Source organism: Oxyura jamaicensis, chromosome Z, assembly GCF_011077185.1.
Source record: "Oxyura jamaicensis isolate SHBP4307 breed ruddy duck chromosome Z, BPBGC_Ojam_1.0, whole genome shotgun sequence".
Classification (NCBI taxonomy): Eukaryota; Metazoa; Chordata; class Aves; order Anseriformes; family Anatidae; genus Oxyura; species Oxyura jamaicensis.
Genome location: NC_048926.1, coordinates 36,915,048 through 36,936,340, shown reverse-complemented (window position 1 = coordinate 36,936,340; position 21,293 = coordinate 36,915,048). Strand labels below are relative to the sequence as shown.

The 21,293-nt window shown below is 38.0% G+C and overlaps 1 protein-coding gene across 3 annotated transcripts in view; it reads right to left on the bottom strand.

The window, feature by feature from the left end:
* The window catches only part of FOCAD (focadhesin), a 109,797-nt gene that overhangs the window by 86,308 nt on the left and 2,196 nt on the right, over positions 1-21,293 (bottom strand). For 2 of the 3 annotated variants that reach the window (XM_035309408.1, XM_035309407.1), the window contains exons 3-8: positions 19,260-19,334; positions 17,601-17,755; positions 12,371-12,475; positions 5,233-5,334; positions 3,055-3,259; positions 427-633 (exon numbers count right to left, since the gene is read on the bottom strand). In XM_035309408.1, the coding sequence (XP_035165299.1) occupies positions 427-633; positions 3,055-3,259; positions 5,233-5,334; positions 12,371-12,475; positions 17,601-17,755; positions 19,260-19,334 (849 nt within the window). The remainder of the gene's footprint in view (positions 1-426; positions 634-3,054; positions 3,260-5,232; positions 5,335-12,370; positions 12,476-17,600; positions 17,756-19,259; positions 19,335-21,293) is intronic. The other variant, XM_035309409.1, reaches the window with a different exon arrangement.

Here is a 21,293-nt window from a genome sequence, read left to right as displayed (position 1 = left end):
TTGTTTTTAGTGGGGATAAACAGTAGAAATAAACAGCAAACAAAACTCCTTAAGAAGTTTCTCCATGAGTTGTAGTGGATGCACAAACAGTGACTCAGTGTGTGTCATGAAGAATTCAAATAGGGTGTAAGTATTTTAATAGATTTACTACAACTTTGTTATTTGTTACATCATTGAAACCTTTTTAACTCAGTTTTAACCAACTTCCATGGTAAAAAGTTAACTTACACATTACAGCACCAGTTAATTTCTTTCCTCCTGGAGGTTTTTAACCAATGGCTTTCAAAACAGCACTGGTCACTTGCAGATTAATGTCATGCATCATCATCATGTCTTTGACACGACATTATTAAAATTTAAGATTACTTTTTTTTATTATTTTTAACCCTCCCGGGGCCGGCCGCCCGCACCCCCCCAAGCTCCTACCTCTTTTAAAAGCTCGAAGTTTTCCTCTATCAAGGAGATCAAAGATGAACATTCTCCTGTTATATTTAAACACACTTCACAGAAGCATATCAGTTGCAGACAAAATTGGGATAACTGGTCTTTCCAAAACGCAGGATAGCGCAACAAGCTGAGGAATAGCTCTTGCAGAAAATAAAAGGCTTCTGTAACTTGTGGCAAGTCTTTAAGCTGTAAACAGGTAATTAAAAAAAACATTCTGGTTTAGTTGCCCTTCCCTATCTATGCGGGATTCCTCCAGCTTTAACATTACTTCTACTAGCTCTACAATCTTTTCATTGCAAATATTAGTAAGACTTTGAAGAAATATCTATGAACTAAATTCAAGAATCTCTGATATAGATTACTACAGAGTTGACTGATTTAAGGTCCTAAAATAAAATTAGAAACACATGAATGAACAAAAAGGTTTCTTGGTAGCTGATGAGAAAAATCCCATGCTCCTCAAATGCAGGAGCAAATAAATTCATTTATTGGGGTTCTATCAGCCAAATAAAATTCATTGTATGGGATTTCACACAGCAGGTATATATTCTTGTAACAGAAATATCCTGCTGTAGGATATTTCCTCATAATGCAACGAAGATTTAACATATGTCTCAAAAGAGAAGGGCAGTGGTATTATCTTCCTCCAGAGCACCATGTAATTTAACAGTTACAAAAAAGAAAAGCCATACTCAAAGAAGTGGCATACCCCAAAGCACTTGGCGCTATACTTAAAAGCCAAGCAAACAGTTTTCAAGTAACAGGTTGCCTTAAAATTCTAATATTTCAGGTATGCCTATCACAGTTCTACATTTCTGCACTTGAAAGTTCCAGCTCCAGGCAAACCTTGCTGTTCTGCTACAAACCCTGAAGCCAGCATTAGGATAACACAGCAGCATTGCCTGTTCTTGATTTTTAGTCCCTTTGAGTAAATTCTGTGAATCATCTGCTCTAACCAGAACCCTCAGGCCCACTGAATTCTTCAGCAGAAAAGTCTGCAAGCGAGCAACTGTACTTTTGACCAGTGGTTGTTATTGTAAGGCAGTATGATTAGGAAGCATTTCAGCATTTCAACAGTTACAGAATGACAGAACTGTTTAGGTTGGAAAAGACTTTCAAGATCATCAAATCCAACCACCAATCTGACCTACCGAGTCCCATCACTAAACCATGGCCCCTAGTGCCATGTCTACAAATCTCTTAAGTACCTCCAGGGATGGAGACTCCACCACTTCCCTGGGCAGCCCACTGCAGTGCTTGACCACCCTCTGCATCAAGAAACTCTTCCTAATATCTCAGTACAGAGGATTAAATGAGGCTGACCTTGAAGTTTAAGAAGAACTCTGGGGTTCAGAAAAGAAAGGAGAAGGAATGACAGTACATTATACATGCTTCTTCAAGCAGTATTTCCCTTTCCACTGTGAAATTAACTCAGGCAAGGCAGAAACATAAAATGGATAAAACTAAAGTATTTGCAGAAGTTTAAAAAAATGTAAGTGAACGTTAGTTAAAAAAAAAAAAAAAGCATAAGTACCAAGGAGCACAGAGGAAATAAAGGTTCATAATTGAGTTTACAAATTGTCTTCAATGCCATTTTGTGGCTAATTTTAACAAAGTCAGAGTCTTGGTCATACATTAAGGACACAATGTTACACTGAAAATCTCATAGAATAAAGACAAAAAATCAGAAGCATCCCTATGACTAAAAGGGACAGCAAGTACTTGTCATCACAAAGACTAGACCTGAACCATGACAGATGTGCATAATACAAGTTATTTGTCCAAAACGTTGTGAGAAGTAGCTACCAATAGAAAATATCCCTAAGGAGGAAGAAGTTGCCAGATTCCTTGTGGCCTATTTAGTTTGACATTATGACTGTTTTCAAACCCTCTCTCTAAGAAAATAATACCACAACATCATGTTTACTTTAAACTAAATATGGTGTTCTAACTGTATTACAGAGGAAAGAAAAAGGTACACAGAGAGAACAAAAAAGCTTGATCAATGTTACATTAAAGCATGTGGCAAAGCAGAGCTATTAACTTGAATCAATACCCTAGACCTAAAGGGGACAGAAAAATGAAATCCTAGCTCCAAGCAAATGTCATTGTCAACTAAAAAGTATACTCAAAAGCTTCAGCATATTACAGAAGGGCTAAGTTTTGCTTTCATATCCATTAATTCATTTTGTTACAAAGAGGGACACAGAAACACCTAGAAGTACTTAAATCACACTTCTCATATAGTTTGTTTCATTTTAATACAATTTTTAAGTTAACAGAACAATAAGTTTTTGACAAATAGACTACACTTGAACAATATTCATGGGTACCTCCTACAAGTTTACTGTATGTTTCCTGAGCAACTAATGGCTAACAGTTCTTGTAAACGTCTTTCAATTTACATCTTAATAGGCAGATTTAAACACCTAAAAAATAATCACTTTTTTCCTAGGAACAGACAGTTTATTCAATTTCTTTACTATCAACAAATGAGGTCTACAGAAAATGAAAGACAGTGCTATATTTGCACACTTGAAACTCAGTAATAGCACTATTACTGCCTTGATAGCATTCATAAAAGGCAAGGTCGGTCAACAACTCTACCTGAAGGTGTGGAATCAAATCACACAGAAGTTGAAGAATCTGGCGTTCCAGCACTGATGGTGCTTCAGCATGCATTGGACCACGTGGCTGAAGTAAAATCCTAAGTAATCCCATTCGCAATTCAGCATTTTCCCGTAACTGAGATGGTTCACAATATAGGTATCTTAGAAATGGAGCCATTATACCAACACAAGAACTCTGTGCCCTGCAGTTCAAAAAATAAGTTTGCCAAGATTGCTTTCTACTATAAACTGAACAAGATACAAAGAAAACCCAAGCAATGTGACATTCCCTAGGTCTGCAGTAATTTACAGGATACATAAGCACATAAAGGTGCTACGAAAAGAATTAGTAAATCTTACCACAACCAAGTTTGACTAACTGGCACAAAGAACTTAAGATCACAAGCAGCAACTATACAATGAAGTGCATTTGGATAAGACAGTATTTAAGCATGACTATGACTTGATATATACTTGCAAATCAGATACACGGCTTTTTTTTTTTTTTTTTTTTTTTTAAGTCAACAATTCAAGAAAGTGACTTTCCTTGCTGAATGTTCCAAGAGACTATTGTATCATAGTGAAGCAGTACTTGGACAGCACTATTCCGAAACATCTTGAACTACAAAAAAATGATTTCATTTAAAAAGAGCCATCCATTCCTTCCTAGTTGTTTCCTATAGTTGTTAAAGACCATTGGCCAAAAACAGGTAGTTTAACAAACATGGCTTCCTGACAAAGAATTTATCACAGAATAAGTCTTCCAGTTTGACCATGTTACAAATACCAGCTGATCTTGACATTATTAGAACAATCAAATTAAGTTAATGGCCAATACATTAAAAATATACAGAAAATCAAAATTGTTTCAAACAAGACTCGGCCCTGATGTATAACTTGAACATGACTCCCTAATAAACCCACATCCGTATATTCTCAGTCTAGAAGTTAGTCCACAGAAACCTTTATACAAAAAGCAGCAAGGAAGTTTAAGATGTCTGCCTTTTCAGTAAGATTAACTCCTATTTTAATTCCATATAAACCACCAGCAACAAATTCACAATTCATTCCACCGGTCAGACCTCCGACAGCACTCTTCATGAGTCCGAGATTTAGCAGCTGAGTAGAGAAACAAATCTGCAAATAATGTTTTAAATTTGCAGACATAAGTCTGTTTCACTGTACCATTACTCTGTTGGATTTGTTCAAGTCTCTGAGAAAACAGGAGGAAGGAGATCCTTTTTATCTGAAATGCATACATATGGCTGTAAAATCACTGAAAACATTTGCCTGCAATGCTGCTACAACATTTGGTATCTTATACTGAAGATTTATTGGACAAGTTTCTTGGAGATGAGCATGAAAGAACGTTGAAGTTGTTGGTAACTTGGATATTTGTTTCTTGTTAAGACTTTTTATAATATGACTGTGCCATTGATTTTCAATAAGTATGCACCATTTGTAGAGCCCTCATCCATAACTAGGAGATATCATCTCCCATGCTTTCTCTGTATCATTTGCATGTTTTGCTTATATCTGCATACTAGTCATCATCTTCATCTGTGGTGGTTTTAAATCATCTAAGCAGTCAAAATCTTGGCAAACATCAATCATTTTTATCCCTGTAAAACTCCACTTGCCAAAATATGCCAGAGAGCACAGTTTTCAATAGGATTAGTGACCTGTTTTTCCATTAGTAGCTCAATTACAGTATTCATGGTATCTGGCATTTAACAGGAATCCACTTTTTTTTTTTTTTTTTTAACTATTATTCGCTGTAGTATATTATATTCTAATATATTATTTACTATTATGAGACTTTATTTTTACCTCTGCTTACAAAAGCAAGTAATCAAAATTGATCGTTTCCAAGCAAGTTTCCCAAAATATTATTAACTTTGCACAATTTTCTCCAAATCCATAAAAAAATATTAACACAGAAGAGTTAAGAAAACAAAATTAAAACCTGGATTCTTAATGGATCATCTTAGTACTTTGTTGTTCTGCTCTTAAACTTTAAATTGTGTCATTACATCTTATAATTATCGGTTTTGAAAGACATTCTTCTTACTGCTTACATACAAACCTTGACCATTGCAGCTACCTTCAAGAAAAAAAAATACACTGACAATTCAGTTATCTACGTTTGCTATTTTTTGTTCATTCATTTATTTACCTCTCTGGACACTGTTGGAAAAATACTGTTATCTGTTGCAGTAGAACTGGCCAGCAATCAGGTCTGTTTTCAAGGACAGTGATTAATGGATGAGGACTGTTCCTGAAATACAGAGAAATCATATTTGGATCTAAAATGCAAGAAGTGAGTGTGAAAGGTAACTATGTTCAGAATAAAAGCAGCTGCTGAAATGGACGGTTTCATTCCCTCATATTACCAGCTCTCTTTACCAGCTTTGCTATGACTGTTACACTATCAAATGAGCACATTTTACTGGATGTTTGGGAAACATGATTAAAATGAAGACTCTTTGGAAAGCTTTGACCCCCTTCTATTTTTGTTTAAAATCAACACCTAAGGATCACAGTTTAGTTGTGTTGCCTGACTTGCACTGGTAGCAACACTGGGCTCTAGCAGTAGTCTCCAAGTAATACCCACAGAATAATTTCAACCAAGGCACACTTCACTCTGGTCTTTCAAGCACAGGTACTAATATCCAGCGTGTGAAACCAAAGAGACCATTTGTCCTGCCAAATGCTTTAGATCTGCTCCCAACAGACTACCCCTCCCCCTAGCTCCTTTTTTAGAGGTAGGGGAAAGAGAACGGCTGGCCACACCAGCAGCCTAGAAACACGCTCTTTTCTGCCAGCCCTGTGACGACTGTCACACTTGGAAAGGACCCTGAGGCCGCAAAGTCACCTGCTCTTCTCAGATCAATCTCATCACCAACATTGTCCCCACCTCCAGAGTCCATGACTGAAGGCCACCTACAACGTGCAGAACTGCTAAGCTCCCATTAAACAGTGACTACCCTTAAACACTGCCATCAAACAGTGATAGGAGCAGGTGGGAAGAGGAGCTGAGCAGGAGGTGGGGGGAGCCTGAAGTACACTTTTTGTTCTATAAGAAGCAAAAACCAAGTTATTGAACTACAGTATGTTTGCATGAGAAAGGAAAACGGAGTATTGGAGCCTGAACATTAAATTCAAACTGCGTAGGATCTTTGGGTACAAATATGTAGAAAATCTTGCTTTGATTTAAAAAGCATCTTTTGCTATGGAAGCATATTCACACAGCAAAAAAAGTTTTGTAATATGCTTTTAGGCACAAGAACAAAGTTTTTTATTGATAGAGACATAACTGAACAATATGAGCTTATGGATCTGAGACCAACTACAAGGTTATAATTCCTGAAGACAAGTGGAAAATGGAAATGCCTTCCATCTCTTTAATTAACCTAAAAGGAGTGCAATTTAAATTACTGTATTTAAATCTCTAAAAAAGAATTAATTCACATCAACAAAGAAAGGCTGAGGTAGGAAATGACCTCTGAAAGGCCATCTGGTCTAATCCCCTGGATCAAGCAGGGACACCCAGAGCAGGTTGCCTGGGACCATGTCGAGGTGCCTTCTGAAGATCTCCAAGGAGGGAGATGCCACAGACTCTCTGGGCAACCTGTGCCAGTGCTCAGTCACCCACAGAGTGAAAAAATGCTTCCTAATGTTCAGACAGAGCCTCCTGTGTTTCAGTTTATGTCTGTTGTGTCTTCTTCTGTCACTGGGCACTGCTGAAAAAGAGTGTAGATCTGTCTTCATTGCATTCTCCCTAGTAGCTTTCAGCTTACTCAGGTAGCTAGCTTAAAAATAATAATAATAATAATAAAAAATCAGTCACTGGAACATGAACATAAAGCACAGAAGATTTTTTTATTTTATTTTATTTTTTTACACTGAATTCTTCCCTCTGCTCCTCAAATAATTTTTCTTCCAAAAAGGTGTGATTCTCCTCAAGAAAATACGTAATTTGAAATTACAGGGACTTTCACAAGACCGACCAATTCAATGGACTACTGACAGCATGTTCAGAAAACATATATTAAGTAAGATCATAAGGATGCATGCATTACAGCTCTGGCATTCATTTGGGAGCTAGAGGTGTGTCATACTTGCCATATTCATTACCCTAAGAATTGTTTACTTATATATGTGATCTTCAAATGTCCACTTTCCTTGATTCTGCAAACATTTGAATTAAGAGTATTCTACAATCTATGTAGGAAGACTAGAAATAGTAAGGCTATTGTCACATTGTAGCTTTCCAAGACCACATACAACATGCCAGAAACAAAAAAGTAGTTGCTTGTCTACCACAAGAGTCCAGCAAATCATAGACAGGACCATTTTTGACACAGCAAGCTAGAAATAGCACAACTCATATCATGCCAGAAAACGTTGAAAGAGTACAGGCAAGTACGAGACATACAGTGTGACAACATCTTATTTCATAGGATCACAAAATCATAGAACAGCTTGGGTTGGAAGGGACTTCAAAGATCAGAGGTCCAACCCTGCTGCCATGGGCAGGGATATCACCCACTAGATCAGGGACACCTCCCACCAGACCAGGCTGCTCAAAGCCCCAGCCAACCTGGCCTTGAACACTTCCAGGAATGGGGTATCCACAGTTTCTCTGGGCAAAATTTCAGTACCTTTGTCATTATTTTAAGATTTAATTACCTTTCCTAATGAGAGGAGTGTATCTTCAGCCATTTAAGTGCTCCTGTGATGCTGAGATAAGTGAAACCTTTAAAAAGTAGGCACACATGATGGTCAAGTCTCAAATTGAAATGGCTTAGTATCCAGAAAAAAGCAAGCCTTTTATGGCAAATTTTGTGTGCTCTGATACTAACATAACTGCACTGAACTGTACACTAAAAGAAATCTGTTAAGCTCCACAATGAACAGTGATTAAGAATGAAACATCAAAACATGCAAACCAAAGAAGTTACATTTGGCAGTAGGAGAACTAGGCACGTGCCAAGAAATTTATCTTCAGCGCTAACTTAAGGATCCCTCGCACAGCAGTATGAAATGCACATCATTACAATTCTTCTATCCTAAATTATTGCCAGTGGCTTCAGGATAAAGTAAAATGCACAACCAGACATATCCAGCTGTGAATACGTGAGCACCTAGGGAAACAACGAGTTGTCTTATGGAGGGACAACAATAAAGCAAAAATTATTAGCTTTTAGGTCACCTCAACCTTTTTGCTCCATCTCTGAACATGAGAGAGCTCCAATCTGATTTAGAGAACAAAATCAGTGACGTATTGCTTTTTCTGTATGAGGAAACAGCATCTGCAGTCAACATACACTTCTATGCATGCCGCTGTAACCCTGACCCTTTCAAAACCATGATGTAGTATTTTATTCCATCTAACATGAATTCTGAAAGCATTTTTCTACCTTCTCTAAATTTTTATTTCAGAAAGTTTGTTACAAGCTAAACACATGGGAGAAACAGTTCTCCAGAATTTTTAAGACAACAAAACCATGCAAAATGAATGATTAATAATAACATAAAACACTATTCCATTTAAAAAAAAGTCAATGGCTTCCAGCAAAAATGTGTAGCCAAGGTTCTGTGAGTGTCTGCCATAACCCAACTGGACTGAGGATGCTGACAAATGTTTCTCATAAAAATTGCTCTTCCCTGCCCTTCCACTCCATTCAGCTTAAGGTTGGGTTACTGGACAGGCATGTTAATATTCACAGGAAACCAGTGGACAACTTTATGCCAGACCAGAGAGAGAATTAATTGACTGAGAATGCTCAGTTCTCACCCAAAGTGAGAATGACTTCCAGGCTACTTCTGTCTCTGCTACAGCTGGTCCCAACTTCATCACCAAAAATGCAGACCATCCCATATGTGAATTTAAAAGTCACATCAATTATTTCACACATCCTTACAAAATAGCATATTTGGTTTGGTATTTATCTGCCCTTGGAACACTATTTATTCAGAAAGACAGCAATACTTACACAGCTTATGGAAACAATTAGGAACTAAATGATAAATGAGGCTGTTCTCTACCAACTTACTACGGTAAAAGGAACATTTCCTGCTTTCTCCAACAAGAGAGACAATCCCTTCCCTGTTTTCCAAGGTTGATTTGCTTAAAGAAATTGGAGAATCCTAGCCCTAAAACTACAAAGGCTTCCCCAAAAGAAATCAGAAAACATAACCAGACAAAATTCCTCAAATTGCACATTATTTTCCCCCATTTCTTTTCAGGATCTGTTCACAATATTGTATCATCACAAGAATGTGCACTGTAAAAGTAATTCTATTATCCATAACTAACGTTGGCCTTAAAGCCAAATCTATTTTTTAGTCCTTAATATTGTTTCAACAAACATCCAAAGAGATGAGAATTGCCAGCTCCTTGTGAACATAATTCTACTTTTGAATCTTCATTAATGATTTACGTATAGAATATTTTGCATAGCTGACAGCATAACATGAGAAAAATGTAATGGGATGTTTCTATTGGTGAGTCATTGTACTTATTCTCAAATTTATATCAGAATTTAAGTTTTAATGACAGTGGCACATTAACAGTCTGGTGCAATATACTAGAAACACTATAGCATATGATAGAACTCAACTATAATGTTTGTAACTTAACAACTCATTGAATAAAGACATAGCTTTTTGTAAACAACAACAAAAACATGCCAGATGTCAAAAGTCGGAGAGTTTTGACCTACTAGGTATTCAAGACTAAGTCAAACAACCAATGTAATGTTTTTCTTCTCTGGAGTAAAGCAGAAGCAAAAGGAAAAACAAAAATAAGTCTAAGACATGCAAGTCTGCTGTTGATTTTCAGTTCTCTATTAATTTAAATAACCATAAACAATTCTGAATTATAAAACTTCACCTTTTCCTTGTACGCTACCAGCATTTTTGATTTTGCAAGGGAAAAATAGTCTTTCTTTGCCCAACTGGAGAAAGGCTGTTCCTGTATTCCAACCACATCCTACTACACTCTTTTTCACATGGAGCCTGGATTAAGCCCCTTTAACTTCGCCTTTTCTACAATGAGACATAAAAAAAAGTTTATTTACTACAGAAGAAAACGTTTTCAAAAGACTTCCATCTCACTAGCCTTCATTACCTGCTTTTTTCAATTAAAATCGTTCTTTAGATGTATTAACTTTGTATAGAGAACTGATATAACCAGAAAAACAAAGACACACGGGAGTCCAGGAATGCAATTATATACAGCTCTCCAGAAGTGTCTTCCACTTTACCTAAACAAAATGAAATAGTGAGGAGAAGACATGACTCTCCTCTACCTAACAGTGCCTTTTATACTCTTAAAGCATTAGAGTTAAAACATGTTATTGTATCCATTCCCTGAATAAAATAAAATTTGAAAAACATTGATGACCAGAGCTTGGATCTTCTCCAGATGAAGAAGACACAAAAGTAGCCGTTAATATCAGCACTGACTCACGGTTTCCCTAGAGCTGGATGAAATCACCAAGATGTCCCCTCAGGAAGACTGCTACTGCATGGCGAGCTGCTTTTTATTAGTAGCTCTGAATGCATTTTGAAATTGTTTATTTTTACATGGCAACCACTTTAACAGTAAAAGCATTTAGTAAGCTCACTTCAATAGCAGAAACAAAGCTGGAAAAATAGGTAGAGGAAAGAGGCCCCCAGTCTACCTAACATAAAAGGACCATTGGCAATCATCAAGCTACAAAGTATGCATAAGTCCCAGTATTTGTTCTTTTTCTTAAACAGCCTTCCTGTTGCCCTTGCCTCTCTTGAGCTTCTGGTGGTCGTCTTATCTCTCTACTATTAAACTCCTTAAAACTTTCAACCAAATATCACAGAATCAGAGAACTGTTTAAGTTAGAAGGGACATCCTGAGATTATCTAGTCCAACCCATCTGCTCAAGCAGAGTCAGCTAGAGAAGGCTTCCCAGACCTTTAATCATCTCCAAGGACAGAGACTCCACATCCTCCTAAGCAACATGCTCCAGTGCTTGATCACTTGCATAGTCAAAAAAAAAAAAAAAGTATTTTCTTGAGTTTATGTGGAAACACCTGCATTCCAATTTGTGCCCATTGCCTCTTATCCTGTCAATAGACGTGACCATCTAGGTAACTCTTCTTCATTCCCTTCCATCAGGTATTTATACTCATGGATAAAGTCCCCTTGAGCCTTCTCTTCTCCAGACTGAACAGTCCCAGTTCTCTCAGCCCCTCCTTATATGAAAGATGCACCAGTCCCTCCATCATCTTTGTGTTCCTTTTTTGGACTGTCTCCAGTAAGTCTCTATCTTTTCTTGTGCTGACAAGTGAGCAGGAGACCCAGCACTCTGATGTCCTTCACCATGGTTGAGCAGAGGAAAGGATCACTTCTGTCACCCTGCTGGCAACCCTCTTCCTTATGTATCCCAGGCTGCTATAAGCCTTCTCTGCCGCAAGGGTGCATTGCTTGTTCATGGAAATTAAGAATATGCTGTTCTAAGATATTCATGAATTCCCTGGAGGTGATGAGTTCACATGGAACTTTTAACTACTGCATGTTTTGTTTCAGTGTTTTGTGAAAAGAAAAAAGCTCAGATATACTCCATACTTATCCTAACGAGACACTCAGATATGCCTAAGGCATTAAAGGAATTCCAGAGCTGGGTTAAAAAAAGCAGCCAAGAATCACCTCAGGCAATTATACCATGACCATCAGATATCCTCATCAACTTACTTGTTTCATGGAAGCCTTCCCCCTTAATGGTAAAACTCTCTCATTTGTTGCTGCTCACCCAAAGGAATGAATGGACTACTTCTGAAATAACTCTGGCTCTCTGTGTATCAAGGATTTTTACAATATAGGCTACACATGTGCAGTGATGGCTGTGACAAATTATTCCATTAATAATAGAATTATATGAATTATTTGTATCATGAGGACTGTTAATTATCAATAACCACTTGGTCATTGAGTTTTTCTACAGGTGTGAACTTTGAATAACATCTTCCTCCACAGCTAAGCATTTATGAAGGTAATAAAGGCTGAGCTCAAAAACGAAGCCTTTTTGCCAGCTAGGTTGAGTTCTACCCAGTCACCCGTCCTGCAAATCACCCAAGAAATATGTAATACTTAACTTTCTTATATACCCACTACTCTACCAAATTTGGTCAGAATTGCTTAGCGGGATCAAAAGTACCAAGATAAATAAACATATAAAAGGACTGAAAGCCAGTATTAACATTTGTGGGGCTTGTTTCTAGAAATCAAACAAATGTTGTTAGGCACCTAAATAAACCAATGTGAAACTAACCTGATTCCATACAGATTCCGAACAGCCTCATCTCCATCTCTTCCCAGTTGTACAGCTTGAATCTGTAGTAATTTCCAAATAGTTTTTACTAAACCATGCACATTCCTGTTGACAAAAAGAAATAAATTACTATCAGGTATGGATCCAAGTTAGTTGATTATTTTGTAAGAGGTGGAATACAACTGACAGTCAAGAAGCCCTGAATTTTCCTTATGGAACTCCTCACATTTGTCTACACAATTTTGGGCAAGTTGTGTATCCACACATCTTTATTTTCCTTTTCACAAAATGAACAAAATAGCAGAGACAAGAATTAATGCACCAACTAACACCTTTGATAGTTTCTTTCCACCCAATCTGACAAGCACATGCTGTCTCCAGCTTCATGGACATTGGTACTTTTAACATGTTAAAACCTAAAAAAGCTATTCTCTGAATACAAGGACATAGGCAAATATTCAGCATGGTACACACAGATTTCCACCGTGCCTCTGACCACAAGAGAAATCACCCAAATACTCTACACTGAAACTTATGTTCTCATAAAAAACACTTGAGGTATCTAGCTTATTCTGACTTTAGATCTCAAGAGAACGTTACGTAGAACAATTTTATCTCCCTCCACCTACATTAAGTACACTTTCAGTGAAAACGCAGTATTTCTGAAAGTTTCATAGGATTTCCCCCACTTTCCAAGGAAAATGTTAGTGAAAGTAATAAAGTCCACATAAGGGGGAATAAAAGCTCTCCTGAACATGCAGTAAGGACCTTAACAATTCTAGAGGTTGATATAGCTTGGCTGAGCTTGTGAGGACAATCTTCAAAATTTTGTTTTCTTCTTCATAATGAAGTGTCCTTTCAAACCAGACCACAACAAATCCAAACCAATCCCTGTTTTAGAAAATAGAATGGATTCTGTAACAAATCACTTATTGTAAGATGAAAATGCAGGCAGAGGAAGAAACTCATGACTGATTCTTGGACTGTTCATCTAGAAAATGCTCTACAGTTAAAACATCATCCCCTAAAAATCTATCAGATAGATCACTACTCATATCACTAAAACATCCCTTTAGCGGAAGCAAAACGAACAGGAAGAGCTAACACAATATACTACTATAAAAGATCACCATCTGACAAAGATAAGAAGTTGGTTCTATCATACATAGCGAAATACAGGAGGAAAAAATAATTGAAGGCTAGAGGGTTTTTTTGGTTTGATTTCCTATTTGCCCTCTTTCCTTCCTAGCAGGAAGAAAACAGATTTATCTGTAACTCCACTTCTCCATCAGTAGATGTAACACTGCAGGAACTCCTTGAATGGCCAGCTGGAAACAAGAAGTTATGCAGAATTGATGCAAGCCTCTTGCAAGAGGGACAGAAACCATCATTCTCATTTAGCAGATGAACAAATTGAGATTCAGTAACGTTAACTGTTTGGCACAGAATGCAGTGTGCTCCATAAAAACCTTCCTAAACTATGGACTGATCTATGTACATTCAGACTTTGAAGTGATATCAAAAAAAATCTGAACAAATATAAGGAATTTACATCCAAGACCACTGAGACTTCCTATGAGCACTGTTAAAAGACCCAAGTTTGCACACACTGGCTGGACCATCATCAGCTCAAAAACATGGGTTAACAATGTGTAATCACAAACAAACAGCAAGGCTTGATATTTACAAATACTTTACTGAAGATTCAAAAAATTGAAAATGCAAAGGATAGTATGATTATAAAATCAAAACCTCAAATTCACATCAAAGAAAATGGACAAATGTCACTTCTAACTGCCAGATCTTTACTGAATTTAACACCACCTGCAGACAGACTCTTCCATAAGTTGGTAAGGTATGATAGGGAACATCTGGAGATTCCCACAGTGGATATCCCAGCAATAGAAGTTTAGATTCATATACCAGACACAGACAAAGAAGTATATGTACTCTTCTGTGCCTTTCATACTCTTGCCAGTAGTGCTGGAAAACACTGACCCCAGTCAAAACAGACAGAACGTGCTCCTGTTTTCTTTCTTTCTTCCGAAAATGGATTAGTTACAAAATGTGCCAGTAATCATTAAAATTACTGGCTGCCATGACACCTGCCTCTTGAAACACTGAAATCTGACCATACACGAAAATATGAGGTTATGCAGAAATCTGTTGCCAAGCAACCAAAGAAAGGAGCGGAGCAGGCCTCCAAATCCCAATGCATCCAGCCTAACACACAGAGGGGAGGAGGAAGAAGGATCTTTTGGACAGCGACAGGGAGAAAGAGAATGACAGCCCTCAAAACACTACAGCCAAGGGCACAGCCATTTAAAGGTAAATCTGCTGGCATGTCCCCCAGCTCCAACAGAGTAACCATTCAGCACAGAAAATGCAAAAACAGTAAGAAAACAGGCTTGACTGTTCTGATATTCCAGTACTGCTGGCCTGAATTCCCTGATGGGGGGGGGGCACAAATGCCTGCTTTAGGCTTTGCACGCCACTCCTGAACTCAAACAGCACATTGCATGACATATTGCAAGAATTTCCCTACAAGCACACATGCTCAGGTGACAAAAACATTCAAAAAACATATGTACACAAAAATCCTTCTGATAATTTCTTATAGATTACAATAATCCATTGTTTCACAGGTTTCTAGTAGAATGATTTGATTATTTGTGGTCATCTGTCATTGAATACAGGCCACAGTTTTTCCCTCTGCTACAACAGAAATGACTGTGATGATTCCTATGAGCAGAGGACAGCTGTTTTGCTGAATCAAAATGCAGAAAGCTGGAGATCATTGTGAAAAACAAAGTGAAATCATGCATGTATGTATAAATTTACTTATGTATACATACTTTTGTATTTGATGTACGTGTATATGCACAAAAAAAAATGCATGTGTATACATCCACACACACCCAAACACACAATATTCCATCAGGTTTAGATTTTAAAGGCATCAGAGGAAACTGCATATTGAGTCTAACCAAGAGGTACAACAATGCACCAAAGAATAGCTTCTCATTTGTATAATCAGCAGATAGTGTGAACCACATAAAAAGTTAATACAGACAAGCACTGGATGTGTGCCTCTGACAGTAACAATGTCTTTCCTAGCATGCAGAATTTGATACACCTGACAAAATAAAAACCACCATGTATGCTAAGCCCCTGTTAAATTCTCCATAACATAAGGAAAGGAAGAAAGAACACATCATCAGTCTTTGCCAATAAAACATTTACTTAACTCCATCCAGCACTGACAGGTGCTTGGCAGTTGCACGTGCCTTTCTGCTGGCTGCTGATCTCATATATATGTTCTTTTAAAGACACTATGCACGCAGAAGTGCAAAGCCCCAGAGCAAACCTGGATGAAAATTGGGCTGGGAATAAGCAGAAGGAACAGCAGACAGACTCTAAAACAGTCTAGAGAATAAAAACCATCAGTACTGAAATAAACCAAGCACAAACCATTGCTTTAATAGGCTACTGAAGCTGCAGACATTTTAAATGCAAAGACTTCCATGTCTGGGGTAAACCCTGCTTTGCAATCCATAGCGGATGTGGATTGAACTGTGGCAACCTGAGGAAAGGCATGTCAAAAGTATACATGTAAAGGGTTCCTACGTAATCTACCAGTACTTAGCATAGCAACTAACCATTTGTGTTGGTTTATCACATGGAAAAAAACTAAGTATGGTGTGGAAATGGAGACGAGTGAAGCTCTTTTAAAATTTGAACTCTACTTTTATTTCTAAGGTTAGCTCAGTCGAAAATATCCTGATTTACACTCATTTTTTTCCTTCCATAAAAATCGTATTAACATTTAACTTCCCCATGTAATCCCCATGTACTGCTGATATTGCAATAATTCTTCATGGATCAGGATTTTAACATTTTTTAGTCTACAAACCACAGCTAAATTGAAGGGAGAGTTTCATTATGCCACACTGCTTACATTTTCACAGTCTATAGCACAAGTGCTTGTTAACCATGCAGATTGCTCCCTTGACCCCAAATTGAAGGTCCTTTGGAGTACAGTGGTTTACAAAAATTATTCGTGTTATAAAAATGTACTTACAAAACCCTTCCTAGGAATCCGTAACCAACTACTGTAAACTCAGCAGTCAGCATCACCACAGCAAGATCCTAGGAGTAATCCAACCTCAAACAGCTAAGTCACAAGGACAGAAAGTTTTTTTTTTCTTTTTTTTTTTTTTTCTAAACACGTGACTTCTTCAGAATTTCACTGCATTTTACTCACAGCTAAACTCACCTTTGGCTCAGACTGATCAAGAGAAATTTCAGCCTAGAGCTGATTCTGAGGATAGGAGTGAAAAACTTATCTTAATAGCATGGTTTCTGCAACCTCTGTGCTGAGCTCACCAGCGTAACGCACCACAGGTGTAGCACCAGTTAGTAGCTTCAGCTAATATTGACACTAGCATTCTCTAGGAAGAGGACAAGAAGGCTTAGTGCAGAAATCCAGTTACCTTCCAAAAGTCAGAAGAGACACAAAGATAGCTCAAAGTCAGCTTTATAAAGTTGGGAGAGTTGAGTGGAAACACTTTGCCTAACATTATTTGACTTTCCATTTCTAAGTTTCATGCACAGTTTCTTTTTCCCCCACAACAGCTGCACTGTCCCAGTATGTTGCACAGGCCATCTATCTCAGAACTACAGTGTGAGATGTAGGCATTATATTTGCAGAGTTTTGTAAGAGGAAATAGCTGCAAAGTTAGGTAAAGTGATTTCTTCTTAGCAGCCATGGAAACAAAAGCCATCATCCGTAATTCTTACCCAGAACCTAATGGCAGTTCCTTGTGAATAATCAGTTATTTGGACAGGCTGATTAGGAAGTTATTCCCCCACCTCTTATCATTATGCAAGTTACTGCCATTTTTCTCCCCATGGTACACACAACAAACCAGGCATTACCATGACTTCTGAGGTTCTCCAGTTTCAAGTTCAAAGCATTAGCCTAAACTTCTACCACTTTCCACTCACATGCACAGGATAGACTATAAATTCTTCCTTCAGAGTCAAACCCACAGAGTCACTGCTAAAATGAAAGCAATACAGAAGGGCAGGTCACAGCCAGCTTTCAATGCCACAACCTGTTTGAAAATACAGTCTTTCACAGAGCCACTACTCTTCCACTGGATTTACAAGGAAAAAGCAAAGACTGACAAGTTGACAGAAGGCACAAAATCAAGTAAACAAACACTACCTTGCTGAGGGAATTAGGTTGAGAGCTCCATGAAGAACATATTCAAGCTCGGCATGGTTCTCTGCAACAAGTGCCACCAACCCCTCGGAGCAGGCTGTTCTCAAAGCAACATTCTCACTGCAGCACTTCTCCCAGAGCAAGTTCAGAGCAGGAGTCTGAAATTGGAAGTATGAGATGAGCAATAAAAAGGCTGACAATGATTTCTCTTTTCATTTTAAACACACGTTTGAGTAAAAACCTGCTCAACAGCTTCCCCTGAGATCTTACAGATCACAAAGAGAAGCTGGGATGCAGATTCTTCACCTAAAAAGGGCTTCCTCAGGACAGTTCCCATGTTTCCTATCCAAAATTACCTATATTCTCAGTATGGGCAGGACTCTCTCAGAAAAAAAAAAGAGTAAGGTGGAAGAATTTTTCAGCTGTGCAGGTAAGCTAGCATCAACTTACTTTCCTTGAAAAAAATTATCTTATAATTGGAGACATCTCGGAAACTGTTACGTCAAGCAGTGTCTGTAACAGGGTATAGTGCAAACAGCTAAAGGCAGGCAGGGAAACAGCTATAGAGGTAAGTTGCCTTCATTCACCAAGGGAAGCCCTCACCTCTCTCCATTTGCTAGTAAGGACAAAGATTTGGCAGTATCCACTAAACCCCCCATCTGTTTTGATGATAAATTTGCATTTATGAGTTGGTTTACTGACTTTGTGGTTCCTGAATGGAGCAACAAGGAAAACAAACGTTTTTAATCACCTGAATACTGCAAAATGCTAAAACAAGCAAACAAACAAAAAATGCCATGTAATATTAAGGGGAACCATCTTCTACTGTTGGAGAAGTTGTTGCCATGTTTCGGTTAAGTAACTTAATGGGGCAGCAGAGGAGAAAAGTCAGCTTTCAGCTCAAGATATAATGTCATTTAAGAACATGACAATGCTCAGGAATTTGTAGGAGCTACTGTTGGAGAAACTATGCACCTCAAACACTCCTTCATGTCAAAACTCAGCTCCTTTCAGGTTTGATTTTGGGTTTGCTTGTTTGGGCCTAGGGGGTGTTGTTAATAGTTCAGGCTAGAAGGAAAAATCCAAAGGCTTTTTTCCTGCTCATTTCTGTACAAATCAGCTTCTGGAGAGGACAAATGGAGGAAATCTTACCTAAGACCTCTCCTACACTGCTGTGACACCAGCATTTCACTTGTCTCTCACTTAAGAAAACAGACCCACCATGTTCTCTCAAAGAAAGGTAAGCTTTACGCAGCTCATATGGAAAGAAAACACCATTACAGCCATGTGAAAGGATATTCTTTATGAATTACCTATTCTGATGTTTTTTTTTGTTTGGTTGGTTTTTTTTTTTTTTGGTTTGTTTGTTTTTTGTTGTTGTTGTTTTTTACTCAAATGGCATTATCTCCCCATGTGACACTTCACTTCTGGTAATGTAAATAAACAAGACTTCCTTCAACTGAGCATACCTAGATGTTGCTACTCAGCAAAATTTAGGCTTCTGCCTTCTAATCCAGAAGACTTAGCCACCACCTGTACGCCCAGACACGTATTGCCAACATACTTAACTTACTTAGGGTTTCTTGAAATTACAGAATAGAAATCCACAGAAAAATGTAAGCATCTATGGATGCTTAAAAGAAGTTGAAGAATGGCACATACCTGTTGAGATGCCTGCTTGATCTTCCCTGAAGAAACATTTTCTTTCAGTACTGCAGCAATCAGATGACTCACAGCCTAAAAGAAGTAAAAAACACATACAGATGAAACATTATTTTTCCTGGTAGGAAGAATTCATACTTCTGTTGCCTATGATCATGATTTGAAACACCATACTTACACTAGTATGGAAGATTAAATACATCTTAGAGTTAAATAACCCCCTAATACTGCCATACTTTTCACCATTACCCTGCAGCAGACGGGAAACAAACTTCCATAGGAACCCCCGCAGGGACAAGGGGGGTTGTACAGAACATCTTACAAGATTACATACTCCGCAATTGCAGGTATTTTAACATATCAACTGTAACAGACATTTACAGCTCCACCACAGAATCACAGAATAGTCTAGGTTGGAAGAGACCTCCAAGATCACCGAGTCCAACCTCTGACCTTACACCAACAAGTCCTCCAACAAGTCCTCCACTAAACCATATCCCTAAGCTCTACATCTAAACGTCTTCTAAAGACCTCCAGGGATGGTGACTCAACCACTTCCCTGGCAGCCTATTCCAGTGACTAACAACCCTTTCAGTAAAGAAGTTCTTCCTAATATCCAACCTAAACCTCCCCTGGCACAACTTTAGCCCATTCCCCTCGTCCTGTCACCAGGCACGTGGGAGAATAGACCAACCCCCACCTCGCTACAGCCGCCTTTCAGGTACCTGTAGAGTGCAATAAGGTCGCTGCACAGATCTCAGTGTACTTGGCAGCACTGACCTTTTGTACATCCTTTACTATACAAGGCATTGGAAGCAAGAGAGGAAACAATAGAACACACATAAGGAAGTTGTGCAAAGTTCTGCAGCACAGGTTTAACAAAACACTGATGATGAACACAGCCCCATAACTTAAGCCCTTTACATTCCCAACAGCACACCTACCGCCAGAAATGTTTCATTTACTTTAAACAAGACATTTGGATTTAACTGTATTCCTCATAAAGCTATTCTGTGGTAAAGAAATCACGAACAAGCCTCATTTAAATTTTCAAGGTTCTCCAGGAAAATGTTGTTCTTGAGATCAGGGCTTCAATTCTAAAAACAGTATGTTTGTTCATTTGAGCAGTAAGAAAATAAATTTCTCATTCTATTTCAACAGAAGAAATACCTGATTTCCTCAAGCTCCCTTTAAAATGTAAATATAGACTTAAACCTTAAATTTCAAATGATTCAGGGTGTTTGGATCTCGACTTTTGTTTTCTCTCTAATGCTTTATTCTGTCTTGCTTCATAATCATTGATACAGCTACACAGACAAGCTTTTCTGAGACAGGCAGAAAGACATCTTTTCACAGTAAGCAAATAAAAATGTTGCAGATTATCAATGTACCCAGATTAACAGCTGCACCTGCTCCCCCATTGCAAGCACTGCTATTTACTTTTGGAAAAAAAGTAAAGTAGGAAGCCAAGATGAAAAAAAACAAACCAAACCAAGCCACCAGTACCATTTATGTTTCAGTAGCATATAGAAAGACAAACAGAGATTTTAAATGATTCCAGTTTTTTTCTCCTTTCAGGATTTATTCACACCTCCTTTAGATGCTAGCTGCTAGCCTAACATGATGAACTCCAAGAGAGCTGGTCACATTTCCAGGAACAACATCACTCTAATCCTTCCTAGACTAGAGGGACTATGCCTTTCAAAGGTTTTGATACGTACTCTGATATACTTGACTAAAAAAAGTTTTTTTTCTTTACTGAGAGAATGCTTTAATATCCAAGAATCTTACTGCTGTGAAAACGAAATGAGTAAGCGGGAAAAAGTCAGATCTTTGTTTCTCTGCAGCTATCCCATTGCAAAAGCAACAACATGCTCCCCAGGTAGATTAGATCTTTTCTTAGAGAACTTAAAAAGCAAATCTATTATTTTTCATTTTCCTGATTATAAGTAACTTCAGAAAATGAATTCTCACCTGCATCCTTAAAACCACGTTCATTACACTGGGGAAAAAAAGATATTTAACAGAACGAGC